A 16,750-nucleotide genomic window follows, 5' to 3' on the forward strand; every position below is an offset into this window, starting at 1 on the left:
TAGGCTTTTCTTGGAGGGGATAATACAGGGATTTAGTTAACTCTTCTCAACTGAATTACAGTCTGTTATTTCTTCTAGGCAAGCATGCATCCTTTTATGTGAATTCATTACTACTCACTGATCCTTATTTGATGGGTGTGTTTTAAATCAAGTTAGATCGGTTAGAAACGATTATTACCGACAAGCGGGCAAATTTTACGCAGTAAGCGGCAATAGTTGACAGTTTATTAATAAAAATTGGATTATTAGCTCTGCAGTAGTACGCTGGACTTGCAATCTGGAGGTCTAGTCCAAGTAGTGTAGTATTAAAATTTTTTCTTAAGGAGCTTCTACAGTTTGCTATAGATGGGTGAAAAATACTTTTGAAGGAGTGCTCTTTGGAAAAAAAGCAAAAAAAAAAAAAAATCAACAATATAGTTGTAAATATTTTACAACTTATATCTATAAATGATACAGAATGAGTGGCGCACCGCAGGAAGCTATGTGTATGAATACTTAATGGTTCAGACGGGTGAAAAACCTGTAGTAGTACTGAACTTGTCAAGTTGTTTAGAATTTGAGTTATTTTTTCTCCTAAACATTTCGAGGATGGAAATGGCGATATCTTACAAGTGAGTCCTAAAACAGCTTTGCTGTTTATTATTATTTATTATGAAGATTTGCTATATTTAAGTAACCGTTCCATTTTATTATTTTATTAGAATAAAATTATAATCTATAATCTTTCTTTATTTTATTTACTTTCTCGGAATTATTGTCGAAAAAATTTACTACTTTACAACAAGTATCAGTTGACTTTGAAAAGTTAGATTTGCTCGTTGACTGGGGGATTGCTTATTGAAAGCAATGGTTCTTTTGGCGTAGAAGGTCAAGGACTATTGTCAAAGCAGTTTTGGATTGGTTTACCTTGTATTCCAATGTCAATAAAGCATTAAATTCAGCGATTAATGTACATATTTGTGAAGAGCAACCACTATTGTGATTGCAGTGATGAAAGATGCCAAGAAAATACTAAAAATTAGATCTTATAAATTAGAAACGGTCGTGTTCTCATATATCCACTTCAAAATAATAAAAATAATTTATAAAACAATGTAGATAGTTGCATTTTATCAAACAATGCAGATGGAGTTGCTGTTAAGCTAAATACGCTTCGACTTGAATACTTATTGCTGAGGGTTGCACACCCAACTAACTACCTTTGTATACCTTCTACGTGTGTTGGGTGTGATATTGAAAGTGCTTGTTTTTGGAATGGTTTATTCACAAGGATACCAAAATTTCTAAGAACACCACTTCCTTCCACAAAATAAAACAATATATCTGATGTTTTAACTCTCGCTTCTTACAAGCTGGACAGATGGAGTCTGAGGGCCAACAGGTGACAAATACCACTGTAGTTAAACAATAATATATACTACGGAAAATAGTAATAAAATAGATGTCTTTTTGAGCACAATAATTAAATTCAATTTTATAAAATCAATAATTTGTCGTTAGATAAAAGTAGTTGATGTCTGTCTGGGAAATTGAGATATTTTACTGAAAAGAAAAATAAATTAATTAATAAAAATAAATTAATAAAAAAAAAAAATTAACACCTAATGTTTAACATTAGGCTAAAACCAAACAATAAGAAGTTTACAAAACAAAAGTAATGTAACTTAAATATACACTAGGTAATACATATTAACTAGAAAATAAAATTTGGTTATTAAATTTTATAATTCCAGTCAGTTCAATATCTTAGAAAACTAACAATTTTAATAGCCTATTCATCTCAGTTAGTATCTAAATCTCGATTTCATAAGGTATACGATTTGTAATATAGTTATTACAATTATATTTGTTATATAGTTATTTGTTAATTGATAGAGGGGTAGGTATTATTTTATTAACAAATTCTTTTAAGTTACAACACAAATATTTACATTCGTTGTATGACAATAAACATTTGACTTCCGAGTTAATCTCATGCTCTAAATCAAAACTGAAAATTAAATATATTTAGTTTTTAAAAGCAATTAATAAAATACTTTGATTACATTGTATAAATTCAGGTATCTTGTAGTTAAAGAAATGAAAATGAATGATAATCACAGTTACTGATAAAAAGCTATTTAAATCCAATATTTAACCAATATCCTCTGCAATTAGAAAAGGATGTATACAATTTATTACTGCAAGTACTAGTCGCTGTTTCTTTTTTTTAAGGAACAAATGAATTGGTCACTAGTCAACTCAGCTTTGCCAAACTATCTTACCCTACACTCTCTGAGTACCAGTCACATGGCCCAGAGTGAAAAGCACACTCTTAATTCGTTACACATGATTCTAATAATTAAGGCCTGGTAGCTGGTATTTCGCTCCACTCAATTTAAATATTAACTTTCCCAATTATATTACAGGTGGTTCCAGGAACATATCCGTGGTTATCCGGAATAAACGACACGATCAAATGGGTACGAACAGTACTGTGGCAATGGAGAGATATGAAGCGGTCTTCCAGGCGCAGTTACATGGAATATTGAAATACAGAAGGACTGGAGGATTCAGAAAAATGTAACAGAAATATGTATTTCCTCTGAAACTTGAGCGACTCTAAAAGAACCAGTTAATAACCTTGATCTTCTTGTTTAATAGGTAAGAGTTTGATTCTTCTGGATATAAGGATGTGATCAATTGTTTCACAGGTTGATAGGTGGATAGATATTATTTTAATGAAAGAGCTAATGAACTAGCTAAAGTAGGAAACTAAAACTATAACACTGATTTGTGGATCCAAACCTGACTTAACAGTCTTAATAGGAAGTAATAGGATATAAAGAAGTGTAGTCTGAGGAAATCGGGAGGTCCTGGACAGAGATTATGATGTGCAGAGGTTGGAGTTTATTTGATCTAAGGAAAACAATATTTAGGAGTTCCATAGGCAATGTTATCTGGACATGCTCTTGAGGACGGTTACCAGTATAAGGGAGACCAATGCCAACTGTTTAATATTTGGTATCGTATCCTCGCTTCTTCAAGGGAGGGAATAGTTCAGATAATGAGCAGGAGAAACTGGGAGACTAATCAGGAAACTTTGAAGGATAGGAGGCTTGGAAGCCCTAGACCTGAGTTTTTAGCGGCCCTTAAATAGTATTGTATAATAATAAATGTAGGGCTGTTATATACAGTCATTTAACTTTAATTTTAACAAAATATATGTTGATGTAAATAAATACATTCACGACTGTACTCACTCACCCAAGTGCTGTTGGTACTTATTTTCCAGGAATTTATCATATGCATATAAATTATTCACCTGGTGATCTAAACATTTAAGGAAATGTTTTCTAACACCGTCCTTCTGATTTCCACAATAATAACGCTTTTACTTATTGCAAAGATGTAGCAAAACAGTACAGTACGTTTTTTAAGTCTTTTTTTTTAAAGTCTCTTTGTTTCTACACATTTATTAACAATATCATTGAAAGGAATACTTTCTTTATACGTTTGATTTGGTACATTTATGTTCATATTTAATATGTCGTACATTTTTTCGACCATTACGTGCGGCAAAAATCTGTAATGAAAAAAAAGAATCAAAAAAGAAGAAAACTACTAACCTGATGTTAATTCAATGCAAAAATGAATATTTAACAACCTACTTTGTAAACTGCATGAAATAATATAATGGACCAGGTACTGATACGCATGTTTTACCATACAATATGGCTTCAATTGTCGCCGCTACCACCGCCTCCATCTCAAGTATACCAGTCCTAAGCAAACTATTAATTTGCACTCTTATAATAAGTAAATTTTTTATTATTTCGAATCACATCAGCAATATCTATTCACATGTTATCATTGCATCTTAACAATGTTTTATCCGATGTTATCTTCTACTTGTTATTAAAACACCTCTCACTTCTCAGTAATCATCAACATTATATAAGACAAAAATAATTGAGCGTTGCAGTAAGACACCCGAAAAGAGAATAAAAAATGTCGTTTACATATTCAGTAAAGTGACTAATTAGCAACACGCTAATCTCCTGCTGGTGCAGGAGTTTTCTCCAATTATTCCAGGCTTGTCACCAGGTGTTGGGCGTTTTAATCAAGGAGACACATTTTCTTTATTTTTTTTCTTTCTGATAAAAATTTAAAGACTGATTCTGACTTTTTGAATAGAGCAACACATCGATTATTCGACTTGTTCATTCCCACCTTCGCTAGCTTATTGGTTCCAATATGTTGCCTTAACTTGTATGTTCTTTTTGACATGAAAAGCGATTGAAAGGTTCAAAGATGGGTGAAGATCCTCTCTGATGGAACAAAGTTTTTGGCGAAGGACAAAATAGATTTCCGTGCATTGTCCAAACTGAAATGAACGCAACTGGAAAAAGTTTCAAATATATACTTCGATTGGAAAAAGTAATCTTATCCGATAGAGAGAGTTTCGTTAAAGCTCTGAGCTTACAATTTATCATCTCAAAAATGGTATGAGAATGTTTACATCAGTGGGGTTTCTATAGAACTATGTTGGACGCAGTGCACCTACGTCATTAAAGCGCGATTGAATGTCTCGAGATAAGGATTAATTTGTCTTTTAAGTTTATTTTGCCTAAAACATCAAAACTAAATACATTTTATCTACTTACTTTACATCAATTAAATTATTATGATCGGCACTTGAATCAAAGGCAGTGGGGTATATTCCAGTTAATTTAATATTATTGTCTTTGTTAGAATTTAATTCCGTTCTCAAGCTGCACAACAGATCTGGAACAATTATTATGCAATAATTTAATCTAAACCTGCAAACATTGCCTCAAGAATACTTGCTTTACTAGATGATTGCCTCATTAATTTTCATTTAGAATTTATTGTAAATTCGGTTCAAATAATTAGTTCATATTATAGTGAAAAAGAGGAAGCTGAAATGAAAATTTTCATAATGCAAGGAAAACTCAGACAACTAGCATCCGCAATATTAAACTCATAAACTTCAGCTTCAGAAAATTTCTACAGCTTAGCTCTACAGCTTTTGATTAAAGTTTAATTTTGTAGAAATTAAACACGACCAACTTCAATATTGTAAAGAGATAGGATTGCCCAATCAACATGGTTTCACTAATTAACCTTTGACATGCTTCTCAATTTTACATGTACTAATGTAAAACTTACTTACTTTTTAAATAAAATTACTACACTTTAAAAATTAATACCCTAGTTCATTTCATTAATATTTTGTTCAGCATTTTAAACTGTGGAATGGTTTCAGATGCCATTTATTACCTAATAATCCCAGAATTCAGTAAGAAATGGGATCTTACTTTCTCCAGCAGCTTTAGTAGCGCCATAGACAGAAAATCCTGGAATTCCTGAGACCGCACTTATAGACAGAATGCTAACAATGTGTCCATCATTCGCTTCTTTCATTGCTGGCAAAAATGACTGTATTGTCTGCAATTGTACAAAGATATAATAATTTTGACAACGGACAATTAATTTTTAAAATATGGTTGGATCCGCAGTGCTGGATTACATCGTTGATTTTATCCGTTGTGGCGTACTTATTTTTATTGCTTTTATTGGCTGGTTTCGGACCCATTATCAGAAGTCGATTCAATTTGGTATAGAGAGTCGTAACTTCCACTACGTGTCTGTCATTCACTACACTAAGTCTAATTTACTTGAGAAATTAATTACAAATCTTCCTCCTGTGTGGAACTTATTAATTATGACAATTTGGAGATTTTAGAGGATGGTGCATAAAGCGCATAAAGACGTGTTGCAGATCGTGTGCCTAATTTTTATTTTTCTGGACTCTGAACTAAACCGACATAGGACGGCTGTTCCAAAAACAAAAAGCCTTAATGTTCGGAATGGAGAGCCTAAGTGCCATAAAAATGAGAGTTTAATCTGGAATGTGATCTATGATCAAATATTATTACGGTAGATTATACTGTACATAATAGGCTTTCATAACTGCTTTAAAAGAGAAATTCATCGCCATCCCGTTCTTAGCCTTGCACTGTACAAATTTTTAGCTCTTTTTGTTCTTCCTATCAGACATTGCTAAAGTATCTGAAATATTGCAAAGCATTATAAGAACCGTAATCGTATCATAATTTGAATGTAATTAAAGCAAACAATTGCACGATTTTGATTTTTTAAGTAATGAATTCGATTCAATATGTTTCAGGATAAGGTCGAATAAAAAAAAAATCTTCCATCAATATCCATTAGGAATCCTCCCAGGCAAATAGACATGCTACTTCTCTTCAGTGGTCTTGGAACGATTTGGAGATCTGAGTCAACAGTACGGACCACATTTACATTGTGTAATAGCAAATATTATGTATGGGGTATGCAGCACAGCACTAATGAAGGCAAACTCTTGCAGTCGACTACTTCAATGTAGAAAACTGTAAGGCGTAAGGTAAATATAGATATTTGGAATTGATTTGGCTACTTTTTGGTTTTCCACACTTCTTGTTTCCATCAATAAGATAACAGTTTAATTGTTCCAGAAACCTTTAAGAGTTAGAAGATATTATTGTTATTTTGTAAAATAAATTCGGTTCATTTAAAGCTAAAAATTGAAAACAAAAAATCTTTCTAATTTTTGGATTGTCAGAAAAAAAAAAAAACTAATACCCAATAATGGCTGATCACGTTAACATTAAACATAGAAATCACTTCTTGAGGTAGCCATTCGCCGGCTTTATGCGTCATAATTAGTGCAGCATTGTTCACCAACAAGTAAACCCTTCCAACTTCATTCTGAACTTTTACAGCCAGCTCCATTACTTCTTCATATTTAGCCACATTACATATGTATCCGCACGCTTTTCCACCAGAATCTTTGATAATTTTCACAGTTTCATCATTGATTTCCTGTCTAATGTCCACACAAACAATTGTAGCGCCTAAATTCGCCAATTTGATGCACAGTTCTCGACCTAGTCCTCTGCCAGCACCGGTCACCTGAAAATTAGATTTTAAAAAACAGATTATTTTCTCTTAAACCTAAAAATATTTATTTTCTTCTGGGAGTAAGAGGATGTATTGCAACTTATCAAATTAATGAAGTGGAAGCATGTGTATGGTCCTCAATTATACAATAAAAGTGGATTTGGATTTGTTGTGTTAACCATTGCTCAATGAAAATTTTATAGTTAATAAATAAGATAAAGTTTTTTCATTTACTGAGAATTTTATTAATGCTACGTATTTTTGTAGGTCCAATTTATATACGAATAAAAATGATAAGTTTAAGAGAAATCAAGTCATGAAGGATGTGAAAGGCAGATATCCATCGATTAACATAAATAAGATTTTATGAGGTCCAGATGCCACCGCAACCCAGAAGGTGAGGCATAAACATAACAAATTTCCCTAAAGAACAGGAGCCAATAAAGTCTTATTATCTTGGAAAATAATTTGGAATTAGTTACTGTTTTATTGGGGTACTTGACAATAAGTTTTTGGTTTTAATCAGCCAGCAGCGTAAGTTTTGTTATGCTGTTTTCCAATTTGTTTTATTATCCGATTTGAAACACTTCTGGGAAAATTTATAATAGAGGAAACTTCTTTTTACGAATTAAAATTTTTTAAAGTAGAACACAAATAATCAATTCAAGGTTAAAATAATCCAGATTTATATTATTTGTTTTGTTGAATAAAATTTTACATACTTACTAGACAGATTTTCCCTTTAATTGATATTGGTTTCATGAACATTCGTTCAACAGCTTTGTAAAGTAAGAATGGGAAGATAATCAAAGTTCCTAGTATAATATCTAATACTAGTTTATAACTTATTGAGAATGCTGGCATTTTAATGCTAGGCGAATTTCCATTATTTTCTTCATATTTAATTTCTTGTACGTTGAGTTTTCCAATTTTCAACTTTTCCCTGGAACAGAAATAGAATTTAGTTTAGAACATTATAACAAACTAATTTTACTTTTGGAAGAACATATTGCTGAGGAAACGTTATCACACAGGCAAAGTAATATTTAAAAATTAAATGCTCAATTCAAGTGTGCACTGCAATAGAGTTGGTTCTAGAACTAGTTATACTTCATCCTTGAATATCGTTCTACCAAGGACTCCCTCTCTTATGAGTATATAACTTTTGCCATTCTACAAGATAACGAGGCTTTCGAAGATAAAGTGATTTTCAATGTTAACAAGTGTACTATCCACGTGTTCCAGGATTAATGACTTTTTCCTCGCTGCGCAGATTCAAGAACTTCGCCAAGTTCTACATCTTTCGTTGCCGCCTAAAGCTTGCAGTCCATCGGACTTCTCTCTGCAATTTCAAAAGTCCTGGAAAGATTTTTCTAGAAAAGGATATTTCTAATCCTTGAGGCCCAAGAAATTTTTTTTCAAACGGTAATAAGCGCGTTACTTGCTTAATGCATCTTAATTAGTACTGCTCAAGGAAGTGCGACCAAAAGGTTTCTTCCCCCCTCTTTAGAATAAGTTACGGTACAGTCCAGCATCATATGTTATAAATTGTACAGAAATGACTTAAAAAACAAAATGACGAAAATGTTTGGACGATAAACTATATTTTTTTGTACTTCCAATTTCCCTCCAAATTTAATGCTTAATCATAATCTCTTAATACTCTTTCTTTCTGTCAAACCTAACTTTACATCAAGGGCTCAATATTCCTGTTGTTCCCGAGGTTGTTGAGTTTCATGTGCTTTTGTCGTTTATCTCAACCTACTAGTCCGCCAATTCGGTTCCTGCAATCTTTCTGATAACCTAGCCGAACGATTGCAGCTTTGTGGTTCCCTATCGCTTTATGGAGTCAATGCAGTGGTCAAGTTCCCCTCAAATGAGGACCAGTGACTATTCGCTAAATTTTCAGTCATGGACTGTTGAATTTTAATAGTGAGTAAATTCAATAAAATTTAACTTGATCTAGCTATATAGAATCATAGTATTGCAGCTTTCCGCCTTTGGCTTCCTTACATGATTAAATTCTTGCTGAATGAAGAATAAAATTAAATTGTCTGTCTTAGTGTTCAGTTTGAAGTATCTAGGGTTCGCCCCTGGGTTCGTTAAACCCAAGTAGTTATTTATATCAGCTTCTTCTGAAGACCATATGTATAATTTGAGTGTAGGCGGAATTCATGAAGAAATGGCTAGCCCTCTGCCTCCTAAAAGCTAATTTATTTGCGGAATTAGCAGAAAGAGAAATTAAGAAAAAGTGAAATGGTAAACGTTTCACATTAAATATTTCTTATATGCGCATATTTTGTCTGAAATTAACAATACTGGAACATTTTAAAAGATCAATGAGGTTAACATAATTAATATTGTTAATATTAAATTCAAAGAGAAAATATTACAAAAATCGTTCTTAAAGTGGCAAATACTTTTTTTCGTGATAAGAACTCTGGCTTGGATGCATCTTAATAGGAGAGTAGGATTTGTAATAAGAAGCAAATGGTTAAGTCTCTCGCTGGGAACTTCTGACTGAAGTGAAAGATTTCCTGTCAATGATAGAATTTTCCCAGCCACTCAGGGCCTCTTGTTCTTTAGTACTCTTCATTTTTTTCTCTGTTCCACTCTCCCAGGTGCGTGTTTTATGAATGAAAACGAGCCTCTCATAAAAGATTAAAAAAAAAAAAGAAGTTCAAACTTGGTATTTCATTTAAGTATTACCTACAACCCGACATTGCAGGTTTGGCCAACCATGTCAACCGGAGATGTGTTTTTTATTTTTCTGCGATATTGCCTTGAAGATTGCTTAAACGATTTTCTCCAAATTTCACGTAGTAACTACATGTTTTAATTGGATACCATTCTCCTCCACAAAGAAAATTGGTTTTAGGAATTTCTTGGACATCTGCAACTCAAGCTTCTCTCTATTGCGCTACTATCAAACAACTTTGAAACGATATCTTCTACGTCATTTTAAGGCCTATTGAATGCTTTGCTGGGATTGAAATATGAATAGGATAACCAGAAGTAGTATTGAAAAGAGGAAGTGGGCTTGTAGACACTGCGACCTTGAAGGATCTCTTGTATATAATTTTCTGGATAATCAACATTAACTTTAGCTTAGTCTAATGGTTATAAACATAGACCAAAGCCGCCTGAAAGGCGTTTCCATGGGCGTTATAATACCTAAATCAAAAAACCATAAATTTTATTTATAGTTTCGATATAGCATTTTATTAGCTGAGTAACTACTCAGCTGAGCAGGAACAAACCAGTGTTTTGGGCTCCTACGTGCACTTTATTTTCGGTTTGTAATATTACCTGCACATTGTTACCTGTCCTGAAGCTGATAGTGCGCTGAAAAAGGCTTCAGAAACAGACGCGTCTTTACACTCATAGCAAATTTTAAGAACTACCTATACTAGGCCTTGCCCATGAAAAATTAGTTGAAACTTTCCCTAGCCCACATGATCTGCATGTCTTGGCGCCCAGAAACTCAAGCATTTCTTAGATTGTGTCCTGCTTTTAGAATTTCATCGAAAAAGGCTGCAAAGATTTTCTGTATTCAGAAGTTAATCATTGTTGTTTCTAGAACATTTTTAATTTTTTATTTTAGTTTAATCTGTTAATTAGATTGCATTAATTATAGCAGTGAAATTCTGCAATATCTTTGAAGGTACGGCTTTTTACCTGATTGTACCTCCTAAGATCTATTATTATACTGCAACCACCTGAGTTTTGTTTAGGGCAATTGAACATTGATAAAAAATAAAGGGTTAAGTGATTCTGTTAATTAAAAAGTTTGCTAACCACAATAGGAAAGAGTCACTTGAGTGTAGCGCACCAAATGTTTTACTTACTGGACTTAACAAGTTTATCTGATTAAACGCAATTGCGGAAATGGTCTCAGTTGTAATTTCCTTAAAACCAGTTTATCAGTAAAACCGTTCGTTTAGTGTAAATTGGTAAAACAACGGATTATAGAGATCAAACTACTTTATAAATGTAAGATTAGATAGGTGTAAAAAGAATGAAAAGAAAGAACAACTTGGCACTTGGTAATTTTGCTACTTAACTGTTTATTAATGTAATTCGAAAAATAATGTCGCCTAAATATTTGTTCAAGATACGATACAATAAAAAATCAGAAATATAATCATTTATATTTACCTTATGAAACTCATGGTTGTTCAACAGGTAGAGAACTGAACCTTTCTTGTGTAACTAGATAAAGAACGCAAGAAATCCCCTTCTACCGACCGCCAGCACTTATCTCCCTCTTCGTACGACCATGTAACAGTTGCATTTTAAGAAAGTCAAAAATTATTAAATATAGAACATTAAATTTTTTCATTTTATCTGATTTAGCTCAATTTTTTTTGTTTGTTGTTCTTTTTTTAATAAATATACAGGATGATATTAATGGCTTGTAACAATTTCATTTTTGAAATGTAAGGATAATAGGTACGAGTATATTTAAGGAAATGAAAATCCCGTTGAATCACTTGATAATAGGATGACTCAGTTGATGGCGTATGCCGATGATGATGGAAGTTGAGGAAGATGGAAAAAAGACGTGAGTCAAGAAAATAACCCATACAAAACATGGCCACTTCGAGGCGTGACACTAAAAAGCGAGTGTCAACATCAGGGATTATTTATTTTAGACAGACGACAGATATGTATCTGGGAGTACTATTGACTGAGAAGAATTAATTAATTAACGCATTTTTAAGACAAAGTTAATGGCAGGAAACAGCACACTCTTAACCTGTGCATGAAGACGACCATTATTCGGTCGGTGGGTGACCATGCTCGAGCGAAATTCGGGTTTTAAAAGTCAGAAGAGTCCCTTTGCATGCTCATGGAAGATCATCAGGGAAAATATTTGGCCTCTACTCCCTGGAGAATTTAGGTGCATTCAGAAAAATAAAGATCCTCGGAAGTACAGTCCCGTGTTCCTGCAAGTGCATCATTTTGTCCCAGTTATTTGATTCAAATCAAAAAGTGACAAATTTACTCGAAGTTTGTTAAAATTGTACATTATAGAAGACATTTTGTGCCTGCCTGGCACTTCTGAAACCATTGAAAGAATGTTCTCAATAATGGCTTACTAGTTTACATTTGTCGACCAACTTAAGAAAAAATTAAGGTCGTACTAGTGACAGATATCTAAAACTTTTTAATATAAAACCTGAATGACCAGTTGAAAGTTATTATTTTTTAGAAGACATTTAATTTTCAGTAACATCACATTTAAAATTATCTATTTGTTCAGTGTGGAACTTTGACCTTTAGTACTTTACATTTCAGCCATCTCGGTAAGTTTTTTCTCTTAAGTCGATGGTGTTATCTATCCTCTGTCGTACGGAGATCCGCTAAAAAATTACTAATCCTGTCCATCAAGTCCTTTATTGTGGGTACTTTCAGCTTCCTGTAAACTTCTTCATTTCCTGTGAACCATGGTACTTCCAAGGCGATACACTACGCTTTACTTGTGATAAACCTGCGGCTTATTCATTTCAGTCTTGCTAGCCTCCATTCATAAGGGGGGGAAGTCTGTATTGGTCTAAGTATTGATGTATTCATGTGTCTACAGCAATGAGGTTTTCGAGGTGTCCATCGTGAATGACCGGACAATAAATCAGTCTGAGAATATTCATCCTTCGTTCAGTTAATTTCAGTGTTATGTGTGGAGCCCAAATATGTCTCGCGTTTTCTTGTTAAATTGCAACATTTTGGAAACTTTGTTGCCTTTTAGCCCATTATTTGGCTTTTTCAATTAATTGGCATATAGCGTAAGAGGCGTCGTTAGTTTCTGTTTTGAAAATACTCTCGACATTGTTCCGGTTTGGTAAAAAAATTTTTGCAAACCGGTGCTCAAAGAATTGCATGATTTAGGAGTAAAAATTACTTGCTTGAAAGAAGAAATGTAATAGTAAATGATTTCCTTGAGGAGAAAAAATGACGGCAATTGAAGAAGGTTAATGTCTGGGTTTATCCGTACCATCATGCACTTTTTATTACTGAACGTTAATGGAATTTTACTTCCAAAATCAGAGTTTGATTCATTGCTTGTTGAAGAAAATTTAACTTCTACTTAAAAAGCTGCTATTATATCTGACCTTCAGATTAGAAGTTAAGATATAATAGAATATTAGTGAACTGTGAACACACAACTTACTCATTCAGAAAATATTGCATTTATATAATACAAATTTCTTTTCATATATTTATTCCACCGTTGATCTAACATTCGATATTGTCGCTGAATATGGGGGTATTAAATATAAATGATTTTGGTTAGGAAATAAATTTGACTACTAGAAATAAATGGCGAGAAAAGATGAAATTAACGGCTGATGAAACCGAGTGTGGGACATTCTTGGATGTGATCATCACGATAGATGGTCCTTATGGAAACCGGGTGTGTATATGAGGGAAGCTGTATAACCGGGGCGCATCAATCGATGCTGTGGCGCCATTCAGGCCAGACACTCAAGTGCCTTTCCAAACATCATTGCTGTATCACAGAGTTAGTTTTTTTTTTTCATCTATATTCTGGTGGAATGTACGGCAAAGTCTGCTGTTAATAAAGTGCCAAGAAGAAAACTAAGTAGCCATCATGGCTTCCCTTCCCCGTTGATTAGATATAAAATGTGAACCTACTTTTATTATTTCTTACCCCTCTTAGGAAGAGATATTGCGATCGTACAGATTAAACTTTTCCTCCGAAATATACGTTTTGAGGTCCACTCATAGAGAAAAAGTGTTTTTTACAAATTATTCTCTCTCGACGTGAGTGAGCAACATAACTTAAAAACGGAAAATCGCGAAAAGTTCAAATATGTTGTTATGAAAATAAGGTTTTGGGCAATTTTTTTATTTTGAAATTAAACTCTTTTCGAAGCAGTTCTGGGAGAGTGGTGGAAGACGGAGTAGCTGTGATAATCATTAGTTCCCACTCTAGATCTCTTGAAGAATGACCTATCAATATAATAAATAAAGTTAAGCTTATTAGGTTAAAAATTTTCTTAAAACATTCCATTTTTAGGTCAAATAGGCTGCGCCATAGCCATCGGATTCGATTAGGACATAGTCATCTGCGAATTGTAGGCAGTAAAATATCCTGCTTGTAAACACTGTTCTCCCCTTACACTGCTATTTTTTCCACTACCAGCTTTCAAGTTCTCTTTTAACATTATTTTAATACATGTAAACATAGAATAATTGCACAAAAGGCAAGTGTGTAGTATATTCAATATACAACAATGTTTAGTAATGTTGGTAGTAACAAGACTATATCCAGATTGCAGTGGAACAATATGAAGACTCCGCGGGTGACAATATTTGCAGACAGTGAGAGAGAGTGTACACTGTTCTGACTGGCAGTTTGATTTAGTGATATTGAACAGATCTATTATTGTGCACACAGTGGTGTTCTCTGTTAATGGCATAACACTTGCCCCAATATTGCCCAACTAGCTGTTAACAATTCCCCGATGGAATGCTTGTAGGTCGCATGCTAGTGTGCTTCAGTAAATCATTCTTTATCTGCATTACTACTTATTGTTTGTTCTAAGTTTGTTTGTTGAAACTTTTTTTTAACTTCCGTTCTAGCTTTTTAGTAAAATTTACTTATAAAACTCCTACATATTTAGTAAAAAAGGTTCAATGGGCGGCTGAAATTCTTACACTGAAGCTCAGCTATTCTGCTACGTCACTGCGATTGTTTTTTCTTTTTTGAAAATTGGGCTTAAATTTGACCTTAAACGATATATTTATATTTTCTTTTAAGTTGATCTATAACCTTTATTCGAACAATTATTCGAGAGAATCGTTCAGGAGGGTTATGTACGTAGATATGTAGATGCTCGTCTACTTCATTGCATGGACATTTTGCAAACTACTATATGAGTAAGAGTTATTTATGTTTTGAAATTCAGAATTTGAATAAAATTTGTATCAAAGTTAGACTTTTATGTAATGTTAGTGGCGACTATACCTCACTCAGTTTTGTCTCTACTTCAAACTGGGACATTCACGATTAACCTTAGATGGTAGAGCTGACTCCAATAAACTTTTACTAAGAGAAATTCATTTCTAAGAAGAATAGGAATAGGCATTTATTCAGGTTTCCGTTGCAAATCATTGGAAAAACTTGCTTGATTCGAAAATTGAGGATTTGTGATTCAAATATAGTAGAATGTCACTTTACTTTTTGCTTACAAAACCACATAAGGAAATACTACATAAATAAGATTGGATTTTGTTTACTTCGATAATAAGTCTCAATGAAGGAAAGAAAATAAAGATTTGATGATACGAATTTGTGAACTTAGGGCTCTTCTGAGGATCGGAATGCTGTTTGTTTTCTATCCTTATGAAAAGTATAGTTATGATGCTTTAAATGGGGAATAAAGTAGGAATCATACGCAGATGAGGATATCCTACATCAATACATCCTCACAAATGGACAGATTATATGCAGATGTTGCCAGCAAAGGAGAAAACAATATTTAGGCCCACTCTGAGAAGCAATTCCAAAGCTACAGAGCATGTTGGAAGGTAAAATCTCCAGAGGGTAGAAGGCAGCTCACCGAAGTAATGATTAAGGCAGATTCATAATGAACGCAAGCAGGGGATACATAGAGAAAGAAGCAGATGCTCTTTCTTTGCATCTCAAGTAAATGTTAAGTAATTGGAAAGACATCTCTTCTAATATAATTATTAAATTAACAGAAGGAGATCAAACATGGTATTTGATTAATTAGATGCATTGAGAACATTTTACCACTAAAGAAGTTTTTTAAAGTCAGAGAATGATAATCTAGAATCTAGATTTTCATATAAATAAATATGTTTTTAATAAAATACTATTTAAAGTAATAAAAAACAAAGGTAGCATAAAACATAATATGAAAATAATTTCCAGAGATAAAATAAAGACTCCCTCATCGTCTTTGTTATAAATACTAACAGACCATCAAACCGGCTACAAGCGAGGATGCTATAACATTATCCTCTTTAAATCATATTTATTGCACTTTACTTCCTTCAAGTGCTATCACTGGTCGTCAGCTTGTCTCTCTCTGCCGCCCTCAATGTAGGGTCTTTATACGCTATTTTAGGCGGCTACTAATTACAGCACCATATTGAAATTAACGCTCTTTTTGCCGTAAGAATGGGCTTGTGGTATTCAACTAACCAACCATCATTTTAAAATTAAAATTCTGCCCTTCTGCTCGTAAATAAAATCTCTCATAATATTCCTTAATTATTATAAAGGAGAAGATACTGTTAACAGATAAATTAATTAAAAATTAATAATTTTTTAATATTCATGCGTGCTTGTATTTGTTAAACACTAGAAAAGCACAAATAAATAAATAAATAAAGATGTGTAAATATTTTTAAAAAATTTAATTTATATCAGTAAACTTTAAATCACCTTTAGAAGAGAATCTCAACTCTTCAGCGGAGGATTTCTAGTGAGGCGATCCTTCCTTTACTCTGTAAACTGAGACTTGTCATCGAGTTCTCTTGAATATTCGGTTAAGTAAACATGCTAATGCAATCCTGTTCCTTGTAAATATGACTAGAGAATTTTTATTACATTCATCTTTGTACTATTCATTCTTATCATTCCTTCATACATTACTCAACGGAGCTTTTTTTTTTTTTCATCGACCTATAAACAAAACTTCAAATCTTAGTTCGGAATGAGTAAATCTAGACATCAAATAACTCACTAAGATCCCCAAAGAATTTTACTATCTTTCCGATCTCATGCTCC

At 33.1% G+C, this 16,750-nt stretch overlaps 1 protein-coding gene and 1 long non-coding RNA gene across 7 annotated transcripts in view; one reads left to right on the top strand and one right to left on the bottom strand.

Annotated features, from left to right (window-relative positions):
• Positions 1-1,399: 1,399 nt before the first annotated feature.
• On the bottom strand, positions 1,400-11,261 carry LOC141452820 (short-chain dehydrogenase/reductase family 16C member 6-like). Of its 4 annotated transcripts, none has more exons than XR_012457640.1 (8): positions 11,125-11,261; positions 7,693-7,909; positions 6,649-6,978; positions 5,322-5,451; positions 4,647-4,767; positions 3,651-3,773; positions 3,305-3,565; positions 1,400-1,542 (listed from the first exon to the last, which is right to left on the bottom strand). XR_012457640.1 is itself a non-coding variant. In XM_074125265.1 (7 exons), the coding sequence occupies exons 1-7, from the start codon at positions 11,136-11,138 to the stop codon at positions 3,430-3,432; spliced, it is 1,062 nt and encodes a 353-aa protein (XP_073981366.1). In that variant the 5' UTR covers positions 11,139-11,261; the 3' UTR covers positions 1,400-3,429. The 4 variants fall into 4 exon arrangements, 2 of the variants coding, with proteins under 2 accessions (XP_073981366.1, XP_073981365.1); XR_012457639.1 differs by having other exon boundaries at positions 3,247-3,565; XM_074125265.1 differs by having other exon boundaries at positions 1,400-3,565; positions 3,651-3,764.
• LOC141452824 (uncharacterized) overlaps positions 6,198-16,750 on the top strand; it is a 92,196-nt gene continuing 81,643 nt past the window's right edge. For all 3 annotated transcript variants that reach the window (XR_012457641.1, XR_012457642.1, XR_012457643.1), the window contains exons 1-2: positions 6,198-6,430; positions 7,234-7,363. This is a non-coding gene — a long non-coding RNA (uncharacterized lncRNA). The remainder of the gene's footprint in view (positions 6,431-7,233; positions 7,364-16,750) is intronic.

This window comes from Rhodnius prolixus, unplaced genomic scaffold (assembly GCF_049639745.1).
Source record: "Rhodnius prolixus isolate KJV_2025 unplaced genomic scaffold, Rpr scaffold_3, whole genome shotgun sequence".
NCBI lineage: Eukaryota > Metazoa > Arthropoda > Insecta > Hemiptera > Reduviidae > Rhodnius > Rhodnius prolixus.

Bases quoted from the DNA above. Each gene is read 5' to 3' on its own strand.
- LOC141452820 (XM_074125264.1), bottom strand. The intron at 6,979-7,692 runs GTAAGTATGTAA...TCTAATTTTCAG, and splicing joins TTAAAGGGAAAATCTGTCTA to GTGACCGGTGCTGGCAGAGG. The intron at 5,452-6,648 runs GTATTAGTTTTT...GTACAATTGCAG, and splicing joins ACGTGATCAGCCATTATTGG to ACAATACAGTCATTTTTGCC.